We start from the raw sequence: 19,944 nt of genomic DNA on the forward strand, positions 1-19,944 counted from the left end.
TTCGAATAGAATGAACAAGTCTGAAGCAAGCGTGTAACTTGATGGTAACATATATACATAGCTGTGTGAGAACACAGTAGGCAGTAGTTTTTCCAGTGGTCATGTATGGATGTGAGAGTTGGACCGTAAAGAAAGCTGAGCACCAAAGAATTGATGCTTTTGACTGTGGTGTTGGAGAAGACTCTTGAGAGTCTCTTGAGCTGCAAGGAGATCCAACCAGTCCATCGTAAAAGAAGTCAATCCTGAATATTCATTGGAAGGACTGACGTTGAAGCTGAAGCTCCAATACTTTGGCCACCTGATGTGAAGAACTGACTCACTGGAAAAGACCCTGGTGGTGGGAAAGACTGAGGGCAGGAAGAGAAGGGGACGACAGAGGATGAGATCATCCACTCAATGGACATGAGATTGAGCAAACTTCAAGAGATAGTGAAGGACAAGGAAGCCTGGTAATGTTGCAGTCCATGGGGTCACAGAGAGTCAGACACAACTGAGCAACTTAACAACAACAATAAAAGGAGATAGGAGCGGGAGAGGATGAGATGGTTGGATGGCATCATCAACTCAATGGACATGAGTTTGAGCAAACTCCAGGAGATGGTGAAGGACAAGGAAGCCTGGCTGCAGTCATGGGGCGTTACAAACAGTCGGGCACGACATAGTGACTGAACAACAATACAAAGCTGTGTGATGACCACCAGGTGGCGCCCTCCTGCCCCTCGCACTGGGCATCCCCCCAGCCCCCCCCACTGGCATCCCCCCAGCCCCCATCTCCAGGCTGGTCTCCATTCTGCCTTTTGCCACTATAGGTTAATTTTACTTTTGCTAACTTTTGTACTTCACCTAGTTGGAATACAGTATATATTCTTTGTTGGTCTCTTTTTTTCAATTTCTGTGATTCATTCGTGTGATTTGCCCTATTCCATCACTGTGCAGTATTCCACTATATGAGCCTGACACCAGTAATGTGCCTAATGTACTACTGTAGACGGACACTTGTCTTCCTTATGGATGTCAACACTTAACTGGACAGACCCTCGAACTGGGTACTGTATTGTCTTTCTTGTATCTTTGGAATCTATACAGTTGGACTGACTTAAAGCTTCCTTGAATGATTTTCAGGACTAATCTACCATCTAATAGAACCTACTCTACAGAAAATACATTGCAGAGTGGTCTTGGTGTTGTTCCTGAGGTGCCCAGGACGGACTTCTGAGGAATACTTTAAGGACTGGTCAAACATAATATATATTAAACAGAGGTTTCAATGGGAGGCTAACATGGAGATAATAACTACAGTAGACAACTAGGAAAGAAGGAGCTGTGTAAACATTCAATGGAAGAGAAAACCTGGGTATAAAACACAGGTCTGACTGATATGACTCATCAACTCTTCTGGCCTTACCTTCGCCTCTCCCCTGACAACACCTTTTTCAGCATCAGAGAGGGACAGTTCTAAACAAAACACTTTCCAGGTTGGTGCTTGCTTCTGGGAGCACCAGGATTTTTCCTTTCCAAATCTCTAGGTGGTACATCCGTGCTAAGTCGCCTCAGTTGTGTCTGACTCTGTGCGAACCTATGAATTGCAGGCCATCAGGTTCCTCTGTCCATGGGATTCTTTAGTCAAGAATACTGGAGTGGGTTGCCGTGCTCTCCTCCACGGGATCTTCCTGATCCAGAGATTGAACCCACATCTCTTACATCTACCTGCACTGGCAGGGGGATTCTTTACACTAGCACCACCTGGGAAGCCCTTTCTAGATGGTATTATGCTTCAAATATATGATACAGTCATCATTGTGAAAACCCATTAGTTATACTTTCTGCACCATGGTGCCTATCAGCTCCTCTCTGAGTATGGGTGGATTGATTTTGCTTTTTGAGCAGTTATGGGGACCACGGAGACCACAGCAATGGGGTCATCAAAAACCCAGAGCTGCTTCCCTGAGGTTGGCCAGAGAAGAGCAAGTGGCCATGGGGGAGAAGGATTGAGATGAGGGTTCATGCCCTAGTGCTGAGTTTACCACTCATTTCCAGGATGTCTCCAAGGCTAGCATGGACTTTCCCCACAAAGCCCATCACAATCCAGAAGACCAATGGTTTAGAGGTTCAGGAAAAATTACAAGAGGTCTGCACATACTACCTGAAAGTGTTGGGATGCAGGATAGGCAACTTCAAAAAAAACCTTCACTTAAGTTCTAACTTTGGTCTCTGTAAGCCAAAGTGCTCCTACAGTCTCTCCAGGAGAAGGCCAAGATTCCAGCAGAGCCAACTCATAATTTGATTCCCAAAGAGCAGCCAAAACTCCAGTGTAGGTCCTTTTGCTGAGGGGACTCAGCAAAGACGCTAAGCCACAAAGTTTAAGCTGGCATGTGGACCATGTTAATTTGAAACCAGATTTCTACAACTGAGGGAAGCCTTCAAGCATTCACCACCACTGATAAAATTAAACTGGCTGGTGGGAGTCAAGACCAAATCACAGCAGTGACCACAGGGATTTTTGGTTAAAAAATGGGGATAAGATGACTCATAATTTGATTGAAACAAACAAATGAACTCTAACAATAGGAAAACTTCTGCACTCATCTCCACTTCCTGTGTGAGCCCTTGTCCCTCATCCCACTTCTTATACTCCCCACCTCATTCCTACTTCCCAGTTCCCCCCCACCCCTTACTCTCATTTCCCATTTGCCCCTCACTCCTCATCTCTGCTTCCTGTGTGCACCCTCACCCCTCATTCCACTTCCTGTGTGTACCCTCACCCCTCAGCTTCATTTCCTGTGTGAATCCTCACCCCTCACCCCCACTTCCTGTGTGAGCCCTCACCCCTCAGCCTCATTTCCTGTGTGAATCCTCACCCCTTATCCCCACTTCCTGTGTGAGCCCTCACCCCTCAGCCTCATTTCCTGTGTGAATCCTCACCCCTTATCCCCACTTCCTGTGTGAGCCCTCACCCCTCAGCCTCACTTCCTGTGTGAATTCTCACCCCTCATTCTCAATTCCTGTGTGAATTCTCACCCCCTCATTCCCACTTCCCACTTGCCCCTCACTCCTCATCCCTACTTCCTGTCTGAGCCCTCAGCCCTCATTCCCACTTCCTGTCTGAGCCCTCACCACTTGTGTAAGCCCTCACCCCTCATTCACACTTTTTTACCTCCTCACTCCCTGTCCCCACTTGCTTGTTGTTCCCACTGATTAGTCAATGAGAAGAGGATCTTAAGTGACTTGTGTGAATGACTGTCATGAGGCTCCGAAAAAGACAAGGCACGTTGTCATATACTATTCCTCCCAAAGCACTGGCTCATATAAATATCCGACGGTGAAGCAGAGTGAGTCAGCATTCTACGGTGGCCTAAAGTGATGCTGTGGACCCTTATCTCATTGATAGAGAAATATCTCTTGAAATTATTATTTTTTTTCTTTCAAGTTGTGAGTAAAAATTCAAGCACGCAGAAGAAAAAGTCAATTCTGAATGACATGCTTTTTATAACTCGTGGCAGTAGAACGAAAGGGGATAGGAATTTTCCACTAGCTTCCACTGGAACAGACACACATGCAAAGTCATAGGGTTAGGGAGAGGGGCAGACCTACAGAACTGAAACTAATTATGGGAAAACGATTCAAATCCCTTGTACTTTTACCACAAGCATTTGAAGAATCACACTGAAAATTTATTTCCCAAATTGCTTTGGTGTTCAAGTAAATTTGGCTTCTCTGTATGCTATAAAACTCGTTCAACTTTGAACAAGTGAGGATGGCAAGCATGCAAACTATAAATTACATGCAGAAATGAACCACATTACTTTTGTGAAACTGGCACACAGTCTGTACTTCCACTGCACCACCAAAAACACATCAGCCTAAGGCAACTGTGCTGCCCCACAGAACACATGCATGCTGCGCTAGGAACGTTTCTCCTCAAGTGCACTAAGCTTATAAAAATTGTTCGCCTGAAAAGAGACTGTGCTCAACATGGCCTTGCAAGAAGTGTTGCTGTTTTTCTTAACGGTTTTTAAAGTTGAGAAGATATTTAACTATACTTTTTAGTGAAGATCTTACAGGATATACTGGCTCTTTTTCATTTACTGGTTTTCCAGTAAACATAATCAAATCATAGAGGTAGCAATTAAAGGTAATATCTGGATTGGGAAGGGAAGGAAAAGGGTGGATTGAGCTTACCCCCTATCAAATGCAAGGTCCTATATAAGGTGTTCTAAAATTTAAGTAACCCCAATTATTTATGGAATATGTTTGCTGGTTAGCACTGCCCATCTTCTCAAACTGTGGAATCAGACTGGACACCATCACCCCCATTTCAAGTTCCATACTGATTTTTGTACAGTACTTGCTTTTTAACAACAGCAACCACCAAAATCCCAGCTTTGCTGAATGGTACAATCTAATAGTGTTGAAACCGAGCTCCTTTGAGCTACTATTTCTTCTAGTAACTGACAGATGTTAAATATTGTGAGATTGCCCTGGAACATGTAAACTATCTCCAGAGTTCTTAGGAGTTTGTTGCAGGGACCCAGGGTGGATTGGCACACAGTTTGGGAACCCTGATTCATTTGTCCCATTTAATTTTCAGACTAACATAGCACAAAAGGCACTTATTACCAGTGAGAAATCTGAGGTTAAACAAATTGACCTGATGGCCAGCATGCAGCTGAGCTAGGATTCACACCCAGGTACGTCTGAGTCCCCAAACCTGATCTATAAGGATGACCCACAAATGGCTTCGACAGTCTCACATATAACTTCTTCCCAACCTGAATCCAACAAGAACTAAGTTACTTTATTTATAATGCTGCTCAAAAGCAAGAGCCACTGGAATTGGAATACCTCAAAATATGATTAAATTCAATAGATGAGTTCATTTATTTTACTTTTCTCAAAGCAATTTTGTATTGTCGTCAATGGCTAGCACAGCTAGTGAAAGGATAAATCATTTTCTTGCTACACTTGATGCACTGAACTCCATCAAAATGCAACCCATGACTCAGACATTTATTTATTTATTATATATTTTTAGACTAATGGGAACTGCATGAATTCTTTCTTGGTCTTCCAAGAGCAAATGCCTTTTATGCTTGATCCGGAAAGAATCAAGTTTCAGAATGTTAAATTACTAATTTACCTAACTGAATGCTTTTAACCCTCTATCTACAGCTCTCTGCAGACAGTCACTTTTAAACCACTTTTCCAAAGTTCATTTTGTTAAGTGGTATAACCGGATGAAAGCTGCAGGCAGAGGTAAATAAAATCACTCATAGTAACAAGGGCCATAATGTCATGGCAAAATTTATTAAATATTTTGTTTTTAATATCTTTCCTTTAAAAATATTTTCATTGAGGACTAAAACACAGGAAGTATATAAAGTGTACTAACCTTAAATTCACAGCTTCACGAACCCTTAAAATATGACTTTACTTGTGTAACTGGCACAGGGATCAGGGTATAAAGCATTTCCCGCACCCAGCACGTTCCCTCATGCTCCTCCTCACTGATAACTCCTCCTGTGCTCTCCTAAACACATGCTAACCAGAAGTCATTATTTTGACTTTTGTCATCATCAGTAGTTTGGTCTGTTTTTAAATTTGATATAAATCAGATCATATAGTAAGTACTCTTCTGTGTGGGCTTCTTTTGCTCCACAGACTGCCTGTGACAGCATTTAACTTTACCAGCAATCTGCTAAGTTATTTAAAAAACACTGAGTTGTAGTGGACTAACACATCAAACCAGTCCCAAGGAACCGTATTTATAAGTCAAAATAATAATTCTGTTGCGGACAAGAAGCAGCAAAAAGTGCTCATCAAGGAATGTCATTTAGCAGTTTCAATTTGGTATCTTATGAAAGAAAGGAAGAAAGAAAGTGAAGTTGCTCAGTCGTGTCCAACTCTTTGCGACCCCATGGACTGTAGCCTGCCAGGCTCCTCCATTCATGGGATTTTCCAGGCAAGAATACTAGAATGGGTTGCTATTTCCTTCTCCAGGGGATCGTCCTGACCCAGGGATCGAACCCGGGTCTCCTGCGCTGCAGGTAGACTCTTTACCATCTAAGCCACTTGGTCACAAAATATTTCAAATTCTCATGATTTGAGATGTTATATAGCAAGTCAGTTTATGACACCTTAAGGGTGTCTTTATTTAAATGGATTCCTTCTTAGAGTGAAATTTTATTGCACAATTTCTTTAGAATGGTAAGTACTTAATCATGTAGAAGTATAATAATGTGCAATTAAACTTCATTTGAAGCAGTAACATTCTCACTTTATGGCCAAATTTTGCATCTCTATTCTTACGCATTGGAGGGAAAGTAGTGAATGAATGACATGCCCTGAAACAAAAAACTGAAACAAACTCCCCTCTAAAAATGAGTCAGAAACAACATCATTCCTAGAACTGGTATTTTTTAGAGAGATGTTTGATACAACATGTATTTTGTAGCAAGACACTCTCTTATTTTGGGTCTGGAGGCCGTGGAAGACATAATTAGAAGCTCACTGATTTGTCCAAGGTCATAGTCACAATCCGCAGTTCCTGGTGGAGCTTCTCCCCTTGGGGAAGGCTCCGTTGTCCACAGCCCTGAAGGTCTGGGAGCCACAGCCAGAAGTGGGACGCGTGTCCAGCCTCCCTGTGGCCTCCCGGAGTGAACCGCAGTGCCAGCAGCATTAGCAGACATTTCAGTGGTTAACAGTAAATACTTTGGCAGATACTTGATACATTTCTTATCAAATTTCAGAGCAAGAGATGAGTTATAATTAGTAAATATAAAACAACAACATACTATTCTATTTGCCACCTAGCCTGGGCACTGAATATTGTTCTGCTTTTGTTGCATTGCTTTTGATTAGGCAAAAAACATTTTTTAATGTTGATCAGGTTTAAAATAAGTTGTTAAAATGCTTAAAGTATGCATTACAGCTTTAGAGATTAATCTGAAAAACAAAGCCTAATTAAACAAATAATTTCTACTTCTAATGTGAGTTTAAAACAAGAATTGCTCACTTGCAGGTTGCTTTGCTTCTGCAAAGCACAGGCAAGTTAAGTACGTAATTTCCTAAAGTATGTGCACACAGGCCACTGAATTATGTAAATAAATATAAAAATATGAAAACTTTTATAGCTTTGAACCCTTGAGAGGACTTAACCAGAGGTCAAATTAGAGATAATCTAATAGAAGAGGTAAACTTTTCCTCCTTGATCCAGAAAAGCATGAGCTTTGGCTGCTATAAAATCATAAAATTCAAGAAGCTGCAGATATAACTTTATGAACATTAAGAGCAAAATGAAGGGAACACACTTGTTTAAATATTTCCCAGCATCGTTACTGCAGCAACTGTGAGCAAAGCGTGATGCTGAATGACGGCCATCAGCTCCTCCCCGCCACAGACGGGGCACCTTCACACACACTTGGCTCAGAGAGGCGTCAGTCAGTGGAGACATTATGCAAATAAATGTATGTTGAATCTACTTATTCAAATTCACCGTAAAGTAGGTAGAATGGTGTTTGGGCAAGAGAATACGAAAGGTTCAGAAGAGAGCTATCGGGCATACCGAGAAAACACCGTCAAGAACACATTCCTGCTGATGGTGGCTCAGTAGTACATCTCATATACAAGGAAGGGAATCCTTGATCACTAAGCTTTCATGCAAATTAATCCAGTGTATTTTGGGCACCTTCCAAAACTGTCCTGGAATTCTCTCTGTTGGAATTCCCTCCACCTTTTGGTTCACTAGCAGAGGAGATAAGGCAGCAGAAAGGCTTGGCCCGGGTCTGTTCCGCTGTGTGGCTCTCAGCGGGGCGTGAGTGCCCGGTTTGGAGATTCTCAAGCATTCCCATCTGCATTCCCACCACCCCCTTCTTTTAAAGAAACAACACAAGCTTCCTGCCTTCCTTATAAAGAGCTAGCTTGTCTTGAAGGTATCTTCTAGACAAAAATCATTTAAATGCCTCTAGTCTTGCCTCTTTCACAGCCGTCTAACATGGTAATTGTGGCGGTGCACATTTATTTCGTGTTAAAAAAAAAAAAAGCCTGCTGCAAAGATGATTTCTCTAGAAAGCTACCCAGGAGTTTTGCAAACCCACATGATACAGAAAGAGCAGAAAGGAAACAGATAAGACACAAATAACATTTGTGATCTGAATACTTCCTCCCAGAAGTGAAAAGTAATATTGCTAAATGGTTAGTAACAAAGTTTTCAGGGGTGGACAGGTACACCAGTGGAGTGGTAAGAGTCCCGGACTGGGCATTGGGTCTCCAGGTTTTTTCACTCCAATACCAGTTAGCATTGGGATGCAAGTCCTAGAATCCTCACTCATATTCTAGGGAGTTCAGCGTCATTGATTTCCAAAGTCTTCCTCCCCACATGGTGTTTAAAGGTCTATCACCCCACAGAGAGGTGACAATGGATGGATATATCTACATTTATCCCCACACGTGAGGATGTGTTTATATTAATATACATGTTCATGAATATATAGATAGATAGATAGATAGATAACATTTCAAAGGTTCTGCCTGCCATAGAAAGACACTGAAGTACTGACTCACTTCACTTTTTTCTTGGTGGCATCATAATTTTCAAAGGCAAGTGTTTTAGAATCACTGAAAAACAAATCCCTAGTATGTGTGTGCTCGGTCAGTCAGTCGTCTCTAACTCTCTGGGACCCTATGTACTCTTTCACTATTTCCCAGAGTTTGCTCAAAATCATGTCCATTGAGTTAATGAGGTCATCCAACCATCTCATCCTCTGTCATCCCCTTCTCCTCCTGCCTTCAATCTTTCCTAGCATCTCCTAGCATCAGGGTCTTTTCCAATGACTCAGCTCTTCCCATTGGTGACCAACATTATTGGAGCTTCAGCATCAGTCTGTCCAATGAGTATTTAGGGTTAATTTCCTTTAGGATCAACTGACTTGATCTCCCTGCAGCCCAAGGGATTCCCAGGAGTCTTCTCCAGCAACACAGTTCAAACATCAATTCTTCAGCACTCGGCTTTCTTCATGGTCCAACTCTCACATCTGTACATGACTACTGGAAAAACCATAGCTTTCACTAGATGGGCCTCTGTCAGCAAAGTGATGTCTCTGCTTTTTAATACACTGTCCAGCTGTTTTTCATAGCTCTTTCAAGGAGTAAGCGTCAACTTCATGGCTGCAGTCACTGTCTGCAGTGATTTTGGAGCCCAAGAAAATAAAATCTGTCACTGTTTCCACTTTCTCCCCTTCTATTTGCCATGAAGTGATGGGACCAGATGCTATGATCTTAGTTTTGTGAATGCTGAGTTTTAAGCCAATGAGTTTTTTCACTCTTCTTTTTCATCCTCATCAAGAGGCTCTTTAGTTCCTCTTCACTTTCTGCCATTAGAGTGGTATCATCAAATCTCTTTCCCAGAGCTGAATTTCAATGAATTTCCCACTGTAATAACCAACAATTCCTTTTACAAAGGAGAGAATAGTTCTATGTTCTCTTTGCATCTCTGCAGGAAGCATCACTTGTATCTCCCAGGCTGAGAACAAAAGAGCCCAGGAACCAGAAACCAGACCAAAGCTGGCAGGAGTCAGCAGGCTGTCTTGGGGGTGGTTGAGCACTTGCTGAGGTCAGAGAGAAGTTCCCTGACTGCTCCAGTCTGAGCTCCTGCTTGATCTTCGGCACATGCTGATCGCGGCCTCGATTTGGTCTCCAGCCCCAGCCTTTCTCTAATCTGTTAGCAACACTGACCTTTTCAGAAGGGCTGCTTTCACGACAGCTGTTTCTTCAGCAACACCACCAAACCGCAGAAGTCAGGGCTGCAACCCTACGATCCCATACGACCTGGGCCTCGAGCCCCTCACCTGTGTCACAGAAGAGTTGGGTCCACAGGCCTCGGGGAGGCATGTGAGTACTCCTCCTGGGGTTTCTGCTCTGTGAGTGAGGCCTGGGGGCGCCCCCGCTACCAGGGACCACTCTGGAGGCCTCGGCTCATCTTCTGGGCTCCCCTCGTCCAGGCAGTCTCCCAGGGAGCAGTCAGTGGGTGTTAGTCCCACAGATCCAGCTTCCTGCCCAACCTCCAGCGCATCCTCAGGGCCCTGCAGTGCAGCCTGCAGCGGGATGAGTTAAGCACCCTGCAATGCTTAACCCAGGCGGAAAGGTCTGAAATGCATTTCCTGGGGGCCCTCAGAAGGGCCTGTGGGGCTTCTCACCAGGGGCTGCTGTGGTGTTCGAGGGAGTCCACGTGTGTGAACCAGCTTCCTGTCTGGCTTCCCTGGCCTGCATCCCCAGATGGCTCCCTGAGGCCACTTCCTAAGGAAACTTCCTGCCGGTGTGCTTGTCGTGGGCTCTGCTTTGGGGAAACTCAAGCCAAGGCTGCTTGAGACTCAAATGACATTAAAGAAATACATGCATAGGTGTATGTATGTGTATAAAAAAGCATTTTCCAGTTGTTAATGATGTAACTATTCTTGCTGTTTGTAAGTGTACACATGACCTTACAGGATCTGCTACATATTATCTGCTCTGTGACCGACAAGTATCTGCAAGGTGCTGTGAGCCAGGGCTCTTGAAGATATTTGGGTACATACATAATCTTCAAAGTCCTCTTAACAGCTGCATCTTGTGTAAAATGTGACCCCTTTTCCCATATGAAATGTCCAAACAAATTTATGTTGCTATACCAGCTTCGTTATGCTTGCATATATTTGAAAAAGGGATGCTATTGATGAAAAACTGCCTTTCTATTGGTAGGAAGTGACTGGAACATTCTGAAGGGAAAAATACATTTTCTTCTTAGAATTTGGACTGACGGTAAGGGTAACACAGAATAGACAAAGAGATAGTATATGTGAGAGATATATATATACACATATATATAAAAAAGAAACCCAGCTAAATGACGAAAACGAACACGAAATGACACCCACAATAAAAGCAAACACATACGAGCCCAGATACACTGGAGCACTCAGATGATTACAACGTTATCTGTCCCAGGAGGAGGGGGACAAGCTGTGAACCTCAGCTCAACAGCAACGGGTACCTGTGGCTCTGCTCCTTACCGCGTCTTGCAGTTTGCAGGCAGCGCCGGGCACACTTTCAGTCTCCTTATACTAGTGAAAATAGGAAGGGGGTTATCTAAAAACACAGGATCGGGTTAACAGAATGTCACTCGTAAATGACAAAGAGAAAAAAGTGGAAAATAGGCCAGAACAGATGAGTTACAGGAAGTGCTCGAGCGATCCTCCTGGCGTGGGTCCGCGTGGCTGCTGGTGGCTGCAAGCAGGTTTGTTACCAACCACCCAGGAGGCCTGTGCTGCAGGCCCCGCCTCCCTGATGTGTTGTCTGCCGGAGCCCGAGGAGGGCAGAGGGAGACTTCTGGAGCTGACGGAAGGCTAGTGGCTTTGATGTGGGCTCTTCTGGGAGACATGGATTCGAGTGCGGCATTGATATGAAGAGGACTCGAAAAGACTTCCCAGCTCACGGGGCATTTGAACATTGTCTCTGAAGGGTGGGACCATTCCTTTGCCCCCAGCTCCCTGCAAGGTTTGAGGCAACAAAGGTTTGCCTGAGACCCATAATATCCCCCAGCCTCTCCCCTTTAACCTCTGCTGAGGACACAACTGCCTGGCCAGTGAGATCTCCAGATACACTAAGCAAAATAAAACAAGCCTTATAAGGAGGGAGAGGAAAGCCCAGCTTTGCCACTTCTCTGTCTGAAGACCTTGAAAGATGTTTTGGTTTCCTCATGACAGGGAACCAAGAATATTAGGTCAGAAGCCTTCCAAACAGAATACCCCTGGATGGAATAATCTTGCATTCAAATTTTCAAACTAATTACAGGAGTAAATGTTCTGCTCGTTGTCACTAGGGCGTATGGCTGGAGAGTGGTTACAGGATTTTTGTATCGCAAGCAAACAAGAATGCAGACCTGTAGTGCGAGGAGATTTAAACAGCAACAAGGCAGAAATGAAATATCTTCAACATCAAATCGCAACATGCAAGGATGTGGGGCTCTTTGAAGAGAGTGTGCAGTGGTGTAGGGGCTGACTGCAGGAAGGGAAAGGGCTTCTGCAAAGATGACATGGGTCGGAGGGATGAAGGAGGTGAGAGGGGTGAAGTGGCCTCCGTGTCTGGTGCCTCCACGAGACAGGTGTGCGCAGGGAGTGAGGTGCGGAGACTAGGCGCACAGGTCAGGAAGGGCGTGTGCTGCACACCAGCTCACAGGCCCAGGTGCAGGGGAGCGCAGGAGCTGCGGGGGGATGGAGCCTGAAGCAAGCGCTGACTCTCAGATCATGGGGCCAGAACTAGGGGCTACAAGACAATCTAGAAGACAGAGGAGGGCACATCTTGGGTGGGAAGAAGGGATCAAGTCAGAGGGATTACCAAGAGAGGAAGAGCATCCTTTAGGATAGGAAAAAGAGAACAGCTAAAATATCTTGTTTCTAAATTGAAATACTACAGAACAAAATGTTTCCAAGGAAACCTCAAGTTACTTGTTAATTATCTAGGGAGATTAGGTCATCCAGAAGGACAAAACCTTTTTAGTTCATTAACTAAAAAGACATCAGGACATGGAGCTTTGTTTAAATAGAAGTGATCAGACGTCCCTTGTGGCTCAGTGGGTAAGAATCGACCTGCCAATGCAGGCGACATGGGTTTGATCCCTAGTCCAGGAAGATCCCACGTGCCACAGAGCTACTAAGCCCCCGTGCCACAACTGCTGATCCCATGTGCCATAACCACCGAGGCCTGCGCACCGAGGCCCTGCACTCCACCACAAGAGAAGCCACCACCAAACTCGAGAGTCGTTCCCACTCGCCGCAACGAGAGAAAGCTTGCACAAAGCAATGGAGACCCAGTGCAGCCAAAAGTAAAATAAATTTAAAAACAGAAGTGATGACCAACCTCAAAATCTCAAAGTTAGGGATGGGCTTTGTATATTATCTATGCATTCTTTTCCCCAGCCAATTTCAAGATTACTTTCCTTTTGGTGCAAAAAAAAAAAAAAAAAAAAAAAAATGATGATAATGTTGGTGAGAAGGAAGACAGCCAGGAAAACATTTTGGTGTGTAATCAATCTGCCAGAGTTGCTTCAAAAATGGGCTTATTTTTCCTGTCAAATCTGATCTTTCCAAACGTTGGGGGAGCAATGAAAAACCTCTGGACATATTTCACATTAAAACAATACATATATGTCTATGTTTTGCTAAAATATTTTCCTCTGGCTGCTTGAATTTCGATGTGTTGCCAACTTTTAAAAGATGGTGTTTGGAGTGCAACTCTTTTACAAATAAAAAATAATATCAAGCAAAAAATCTACACAACAGCAACAGGCTTACAATGTTAATTTGAGTGCGGATAATCCATGGGAATCCGAAGGAAAGAGAAACAGCCCAAGGACCCATACTTGGAGGCGTGTTTGGACCACCGATGAAAACGAGGACATGATGAACGTCCACGCAGTCCTTTCTAGCTTGTAATGGGAACCTTTCTGAGGCGCTTGGACCCACAAATCAGAACTGCTGCCTAATCATGTTCAGGCATGAGGGCAAAGTCAAACATCCCTGCAAACTATGAGTGCGTGAAGCCACCCATGCGAAGCAAGAAAGAACCACGTCCCTCCCTCGGGAGGCTCGGGTGTCTTGAAACTGTTTTGATAAGAGCAACTGAGCACACACGGCAAGAGCGGGAAACGCTGCAGCGTGCTGCCAATGGCAGGAAAGACCTCATCTGTCCCATGTTCTTTCTTATGCTAAGACTTCCTTATATTACAGTGAAATTTCACCGGGCCGATTTCGGTATTTCTGGGTTTCAGTCGAAGGCAATTAAACAGAGGGGATACTAAACAGAAAGATGCACTGGGGCAATAAACTAGAAAATAACTAATCCGTCAACCTCAAGAGATGGGAATTTTTAAAACACAGGTGTCGGTGAGGCTCAACCAAACTGCTTCATTCCTAGATCTGGTCTTATGCTGATTTTGGAAAAGGCTTCATTAAATGGGAAATTTTCATACTGTATAATGAATGTTCAGAGTCTTTCTCTCTAAAAACTACTACTAATCTTTGGAGTGAAAAAGATTCTTTTGTCATGATGCTCCCAGGAGATAAAAATCATCATTGGTAATCTTCACATCTAGGCTTTTCTGTGAGTAAAAAATGACCCCTTCAGCTTCCTTGACTGCACGGTAGGTGGTCTCCCTCTCCTTTTTAAGGCCCTGAGAATCTTGGACATTGAAAGGCAGGCTCACATCAGTTTTGGAATGTACCATTTTGGCTGTTAAAAGGCAGGAAGTGGGGTGTGGCCTCTGGGTTGAACTACCAGTCTGCTCCAGAGTCCAGAAGTGCCCACGTGAGTGAGACTGGGTACCTGGGTTCGTGGAAAGAGGTGAGCACAGTAGCTGAGACATGGGAGCAACCAATAGCGTCAGCTAGACGTTATTAGAGTTAGTTTAGTTAGTTAGTTATTTAGTTAACTTTAGTTATTAAATAATTTTTGTTTACAATGTTGTGCTGGTTTCCTCCATACAGCAGTGCCCACCAGTCACAATTATACCTCCGTCTCCTCCCTCCTTGGCCTCCCGCCACTCCCCCGCTCTGTCCCTGCAGTCATCACAGAGCGCCAGACTGGGCTCCCCGTCCAGCACAACAACTGCTCATCAGCTACATTCTACCCTTGACAGTGCACGCAGGCTGACGCTACTTTCTCCACTCTCTCTCCCTCACTGTGTCCACAAGTCCATTTTCCACATCTGTGTCTCTATTCCTTCCCTGCAAATAGCTCACCAAAAACATTTTTCTAGATTCCATACATATATATATATATATGCATTAATACACTGTATTTATTTTTCTGCCTTACTTTACTATGTATAATAGGCCCTGGGTTCATTCACCTCACTAGAACTGACTGAAATTCTTTTTCTTTAATGGCTGGGAAATATTCCATTATATATATGTACAACTGTTATATTGCCCTTTTCTCTGATAATCTTAATTTCAGTGAGTCAAGTGTGAAAGCACAAAACTTGTTGAGAATCAATACAAAAAAAAAAAAAATCTAAGACTGAATATTCCTGTTTCTCTCTTCTCTCAAAGATTTCAATTAGTTAGCAACTGTGTCAGTATCATATGGAATTTTATTTTATACAGCTGCATATATTATATACATAAAATATATGATATATGTATACACTACAAATATAATATCTATATACACACACGTATATAGATCTGTAGTTTCCCCTCTAACATACACTGATATGTATACTTTTACACATGAGATGTGCACACCTCATACATAGACTTTGTCATCTTAGAAAAGCTGAAAAATAGTGACTTGAAAAGCATTTATATCCTATTGTTTTCAAGCTTACAGAAAGATATGGCCATAAAGTTAAGAAATTTTATTTTTAAAAATTTAGGTCTTTTATGTCTTTTGAAGTTCTTGAGTCTAATTTTAAATTGCAACTTGACTTTCAAATGTCGAATTGTAGACAGGCCTCTCGTGTCTCTTGTTGACTGTAACCACGTTTGACTTGTTAGTTCTAGAGTCAGGGTAGGGGATGATTAAGGATCCATTTTCCCCTTCTAGTTATGTGATTTAGAATGATGGGAGATAGAACTGCTTCTATTTAGCTCTTAATTACAGAAACCAATGAGAAGATTAAGACTTATTTCTACTAGTTTGTAAATTACTACTTCAGCATATGGACTTAAACCAAACTCCAGCTTGAGTGTATCTCTAATAGTTCCAAACTTCCCAGAATATGTCTTTCTAAATATTATCTTTGTTGGGTGTTAAGAGTAACTAAGACAACTCTTCTGGATGATTTACATAGCTTTAACTTTAACCTCAAAAATTCCATTATTCCCATGGTAGTGGAGGAAGGGGGGGAATGAGAGGCAGGCAGAAAGAGAGGAGAAGAGAGAGAGAGGGAGAGAGAGAGGGGAGGAGAAATTACAAACTTCTATCCATGAGTTATTTTAGATCATGTATTTAAATTGTAAAAGTTACAATTTTTAAGCGGCGGGGTGAGGAAAAAGGCAAGAATAAATTAAGAAAGACTATAGACCTTTTGGCACAATGCCTTTAAAAATATAGCTTAACTAATCCTTGAAATGTTCCTCTTGACCAAACCAAAACCCTGTTATATATATGAGGACTCTGTGGTTCCCCCAAAGCTGAGCAGCTTATCTAGAGTTCACAGAAAATGGAGGAACAGTTGTGCACTGCCTGGAGCCCACAGACTTCTCACACACACCTGGCTGGTCTGCATTTGTATTTAACTGTGTATTTTAACTGCCAAAGACACAGGCATCTATGCCATGGCAGTGAATGAGCTTCCTGATGTTCTTGCACATAAGCGAATGTTAAAATGAACTGGCCCACCTACAGTTCACAGCAACTCAAGGCAGAAGAACCAATCCTGACAGTCACGCGAGACGAACAGACTAGCATATGATTAAGTCTGCCTGATCGGGAAAATGACGAAACCATGAAAAACCATAGAGAAACTTAACAGGCCTAACGTGTGATGAACTCAGTAAGAGGGAAGTTGTGGCGGGGGGAGTGGTCTTTATGGAGTGTGGCCCTGAGTTACCCAGAAAACCCAAAGGGGTGTCCTTCCTCATGCTCTAGCTCAAGAGTCTTCTAAAGCCTGTATTTCAAGAAACCACAGTTTAGAACATGCTAGAAACAGCGATGCTTCCTTATACTAATTTTTCGTTTTCTGCGTCACACGAACCCAACACACTGACATACCCTCGGCCCCTCCCGCCGGATGGTAGGTCACCTGCTCGCCTCTGAGCTGTGGTTTCACCCCTTGCTGCCACGGGGTGGACTTCCAGGGCTGCCCAAACGGTCTGCCTCCCACACATGCTGTTACTGACCTGCTGGATTTTGAGTGAATATAACATCATGCTGTTTTCTATTGCCAGTGATAAAACAGCAAGATTTCCCCATATCAGAGCAAGGCACACGTCTTTCAAGAGATGTTTTAAAAGGCAGGGGAACAAATCAGGAATACAATGTCTCATCGTTTGACCAATGACTGTCTTTCTGACACTTGCTCTTTTCTAGCTTGAGAATTACATCCAGGACAACATGAAGAAAGAAATGGTGGAGATACAACAGAATGCGGTGCAAAACCAGACCGCTGTGATGATAGAAATAGGGACCAACCTGCTAAATCAAACTGCAGAGCAGACCCGGAAGTTAACCGATGTTGAAGCCCAAGTAAGTAGGGAAACGGGGAACACAGAGTGGCCCAGACTGACAAATAACTAGCACAAAATCATTACCTAATGACACGAGGGAGAAGCAGAGAAAGCTCCAGAAAAGCAGAAAGAAGGATAACTCGATAAGAAGAATTTGTGTTTAGATAGAAATTACAATCAGGAAATACATGTTTTTAATGCTGACATACATTACATGTATTCTGCTGAGGACGTTCAGACCAGTCTCACATTACTCACACCCGCCACAAGGTAAGTGTCCATCGCCCTGCCGGTGTGCTCTGGGCCCCAGACCGGCTCTTCGGTTCCAAGCCCTGAACGTTCTGTGTGCTTGAGACACGAAGAGCACTGAGGCAGAGTGCTACAGACTTGGTTGTTAACCCGAACTCTCGAGTTAAGATGCTACCTAAGCTCACAGAACTGCCAAAACAGTTTATGTGGTATGAGTTTATGCAATTCGTGGTGTGAGCTTACAGAGAAAGCGGCAAAGGAAGAGCAAGGAGTGCAGCTGAGGCACAGAGAGGGTTTGACTTTCAGCCCAAAGACCTGAGCTCCACGGCTGACCTGATGACGCAGCGGAGCAAGGCTCCAGCTTTCCCCAGGCCTCCGAGGCAGTGAGTCTGAACAGGAGAGCTGGCCAGGTCCCTGTGAGCTTTAAGGTTCTATGAGCTATCAATTAACAGTAGGAAAGAAGAATATGAACTATGAAAATATTAGAAGAATAACAGCAAAACAAGAGAGTGAAGTTCGTCTGGAGCCATGCTGGATGGCCCGCCACATGTGACCCAGTACAAAGAGTCCAGGTGGGGAAACAGTGCTGTTGGGGGAATCTATGGAGAAGCTCCAAGTTCAAGATTCACCACTGATAAGATGGCCTGCTGGGTTCTAATCCTGACTTCTTTATAGGCTTATGAGGAGTATCTTCCTACCAGAAGTTATAAGTAATGCTCAAAAAAAAAAAGTAGATTTAACTGAAAATGGTTCCCATGACATATTATTCCTGTATAATCTTATGATTCATGTGCTACTTAAGCTAAAGGACCAAGACATGCCCCGCATCAGCCAGGAGGGGATAAAGGATAAGAGAAATCAGGTAAATTAAATGTAACAAGTTAAGACACAAACATCGAAAAGTAAATGTATACACATACCCATGGTCAACTATTAAAATAGATTAGTAATATCTGAGTCACACGCCCACCTTCTGAGAATACAGCTGATGAGCAATCAAGACCTTCAGAAAACAGTCCTGGGGCTTCCCTGGTGGCGCAGTGGGTAAAACTCTGCCTGCTAATGTGGGGGATGAGTTCAATTCCCGGTCAGGGGAGGTAAGACTCCACAGGCCCGCAGCCTGCGCTCCACCCGCAACAAGAAGAGTCACAGCAGTAAGACGTCCACACACAAGAAGCCCGCTCGGCTCAACCAGAGACAGCCACGCACAGCCATGAAGACCCTGAAGTACAACACTGCTCATGTTTCAGAGAAGACTAAGAAAGAAGTATAAGACACAAAGCAATAACGGAAACCTTGGCCGTCCTCTGTAAGTTAGACTCACTAGCATTTAATGAGATTTTGTTGGGTCACGTGATTTTTTAAAAATCTATTGCAAAACTAGGTGGAAAACAGGAAAATAGAAAGATGGCTGGAAAGAAAACGGCCTCTAATATCCGACTAAACACAATAAGACGGCTGAGCCTAATCAAAGACATCGAGGAACCAATTATGTATCAACTTACTCAGGTATCTGGTGGGCAGTTACTGTGTGAAGCTGGTTAAATTCAAACATGGAAGGTTTTGATTAGAAGATTCTTCCAGCCTGTCAGTGTGAGACTATTAAACCAGACTGTGAGGGATGGCTGGAGGCCTGAGATCTTAAGACACAACAGACAACCATATGACCTGGGAAATTTAGAGTCACCTGCTGCTGGCGGCCTTCGGAAAAGTGATGGGAAAAACATCGCATTGGTCCTGGATCAGTCAGGACCCACTGGTCGCCCCTCCCCTGCTGAACTCACTGAGCTCCCTTAGGAGCAAAATTAAAGATGAGTTTCCAGTCCCTTCTCTCAATAACCAATGCACAGTGTTGGGGCCCAGAGAAGATGTAGGCCTCATCTATATTCCGGGTGTTAGCATCCGATCACACCCTGGGGCTGGCCGGGGATTTACTCATGCACAGAAGGGTGGTCATGGCAGGAAGGCATCCAGCTTTGAAGACCAGGCTGTCCCTAAACCTGTGTGACGGGGCCATGCCAAGGTGTTCATGAATGACAAAGACCCCGAGCAAACAATGCTTCTTTCAAGGACCCTCATTCCGGCCAACAATTCTGCCTGACACTTAACACATGACGTCACATCCTGAGTAACCGTGACACAGAGGACGTGAGTCACTGCACTCTTCCTGCTAAAATGCAGCCAAAGGCGAAAGAATTCATTCTTGAAGTTGTCGGAACACAATGGAACAGCGATACAGCACGTGGTGTGTGTCAGAAAGGCCCGCAGAGTGAGAGCCAGCTCCTGCCTCACACTGATGCTCCTGTTTCCTGACGGGCTGACATGACTTTTAAAATAGGAAAGAGAGACATGGAGAAGGCAAGTGGGGGAGACTAAACAAGTGAACACAAATAAGGAAACGCCAGGCTAAGAGCGAGCTGTGCTCTCAGAATGGAAGCCAGTGGTTCTAAACTCTGTCCACTGACACACAGGTGTGGGGGCAGCAAAGGAAATG

General features: G+C 43.8%; 2 protein-coding genes across 13 annotated transcripts in view; one reads left to right on the forward strand and one right to left on the reverse strand.

Annotated features, from left to right (window-relative positions):
• The window catches only part of MCPH1 (microcephalin 1), a 220,807-nt gene that overhangs the window by 84,168 nt on the left and 116,695 nt on the right, over nucleotides 1-19,944 (reverse strand). The gene's annotated exons all lie outside the window — the stretch shown is intronic.
• Nucleotides 1-19,944, forward strand: part of ANGPT2 (angiopoietin 2) — a 56,465-nt gene that overhangs the window by 14,361 nt on the left and 22,160 nt on the right. For both annotated transcript variants that reach the window (XM_070460148.1, XM_020880896.2), the window contains exon 2: nucleotides 17,065-17,220. In XM_070460148.1, coding sequence (XP_070316249.1) covers nucleotides 17,065-17,220 — 156 coding nt within the window. The remainder of the gene's footprint in view (nucleotides 1-17,064; nucleotides 17,221-19,944) is intronic.

The sequence above is a fragment of the Odocoileus virginianus genome, chromosome 32 (genome assembly GCF_023699985.2).
Source record: "Odocoileus virginianus isolate 20LAN1187 ecotype Illinois chromosome 32, Ovbor_1.2, whole genome shotgun sequence".
Classification (NCBI taxonomy): domain Eukaryota; kingdom Metazoa; phylum Chordata; class Mammalia; order Artiodactyla; family Cervidae; genus Odocoileus; species Odocoileus virginianus.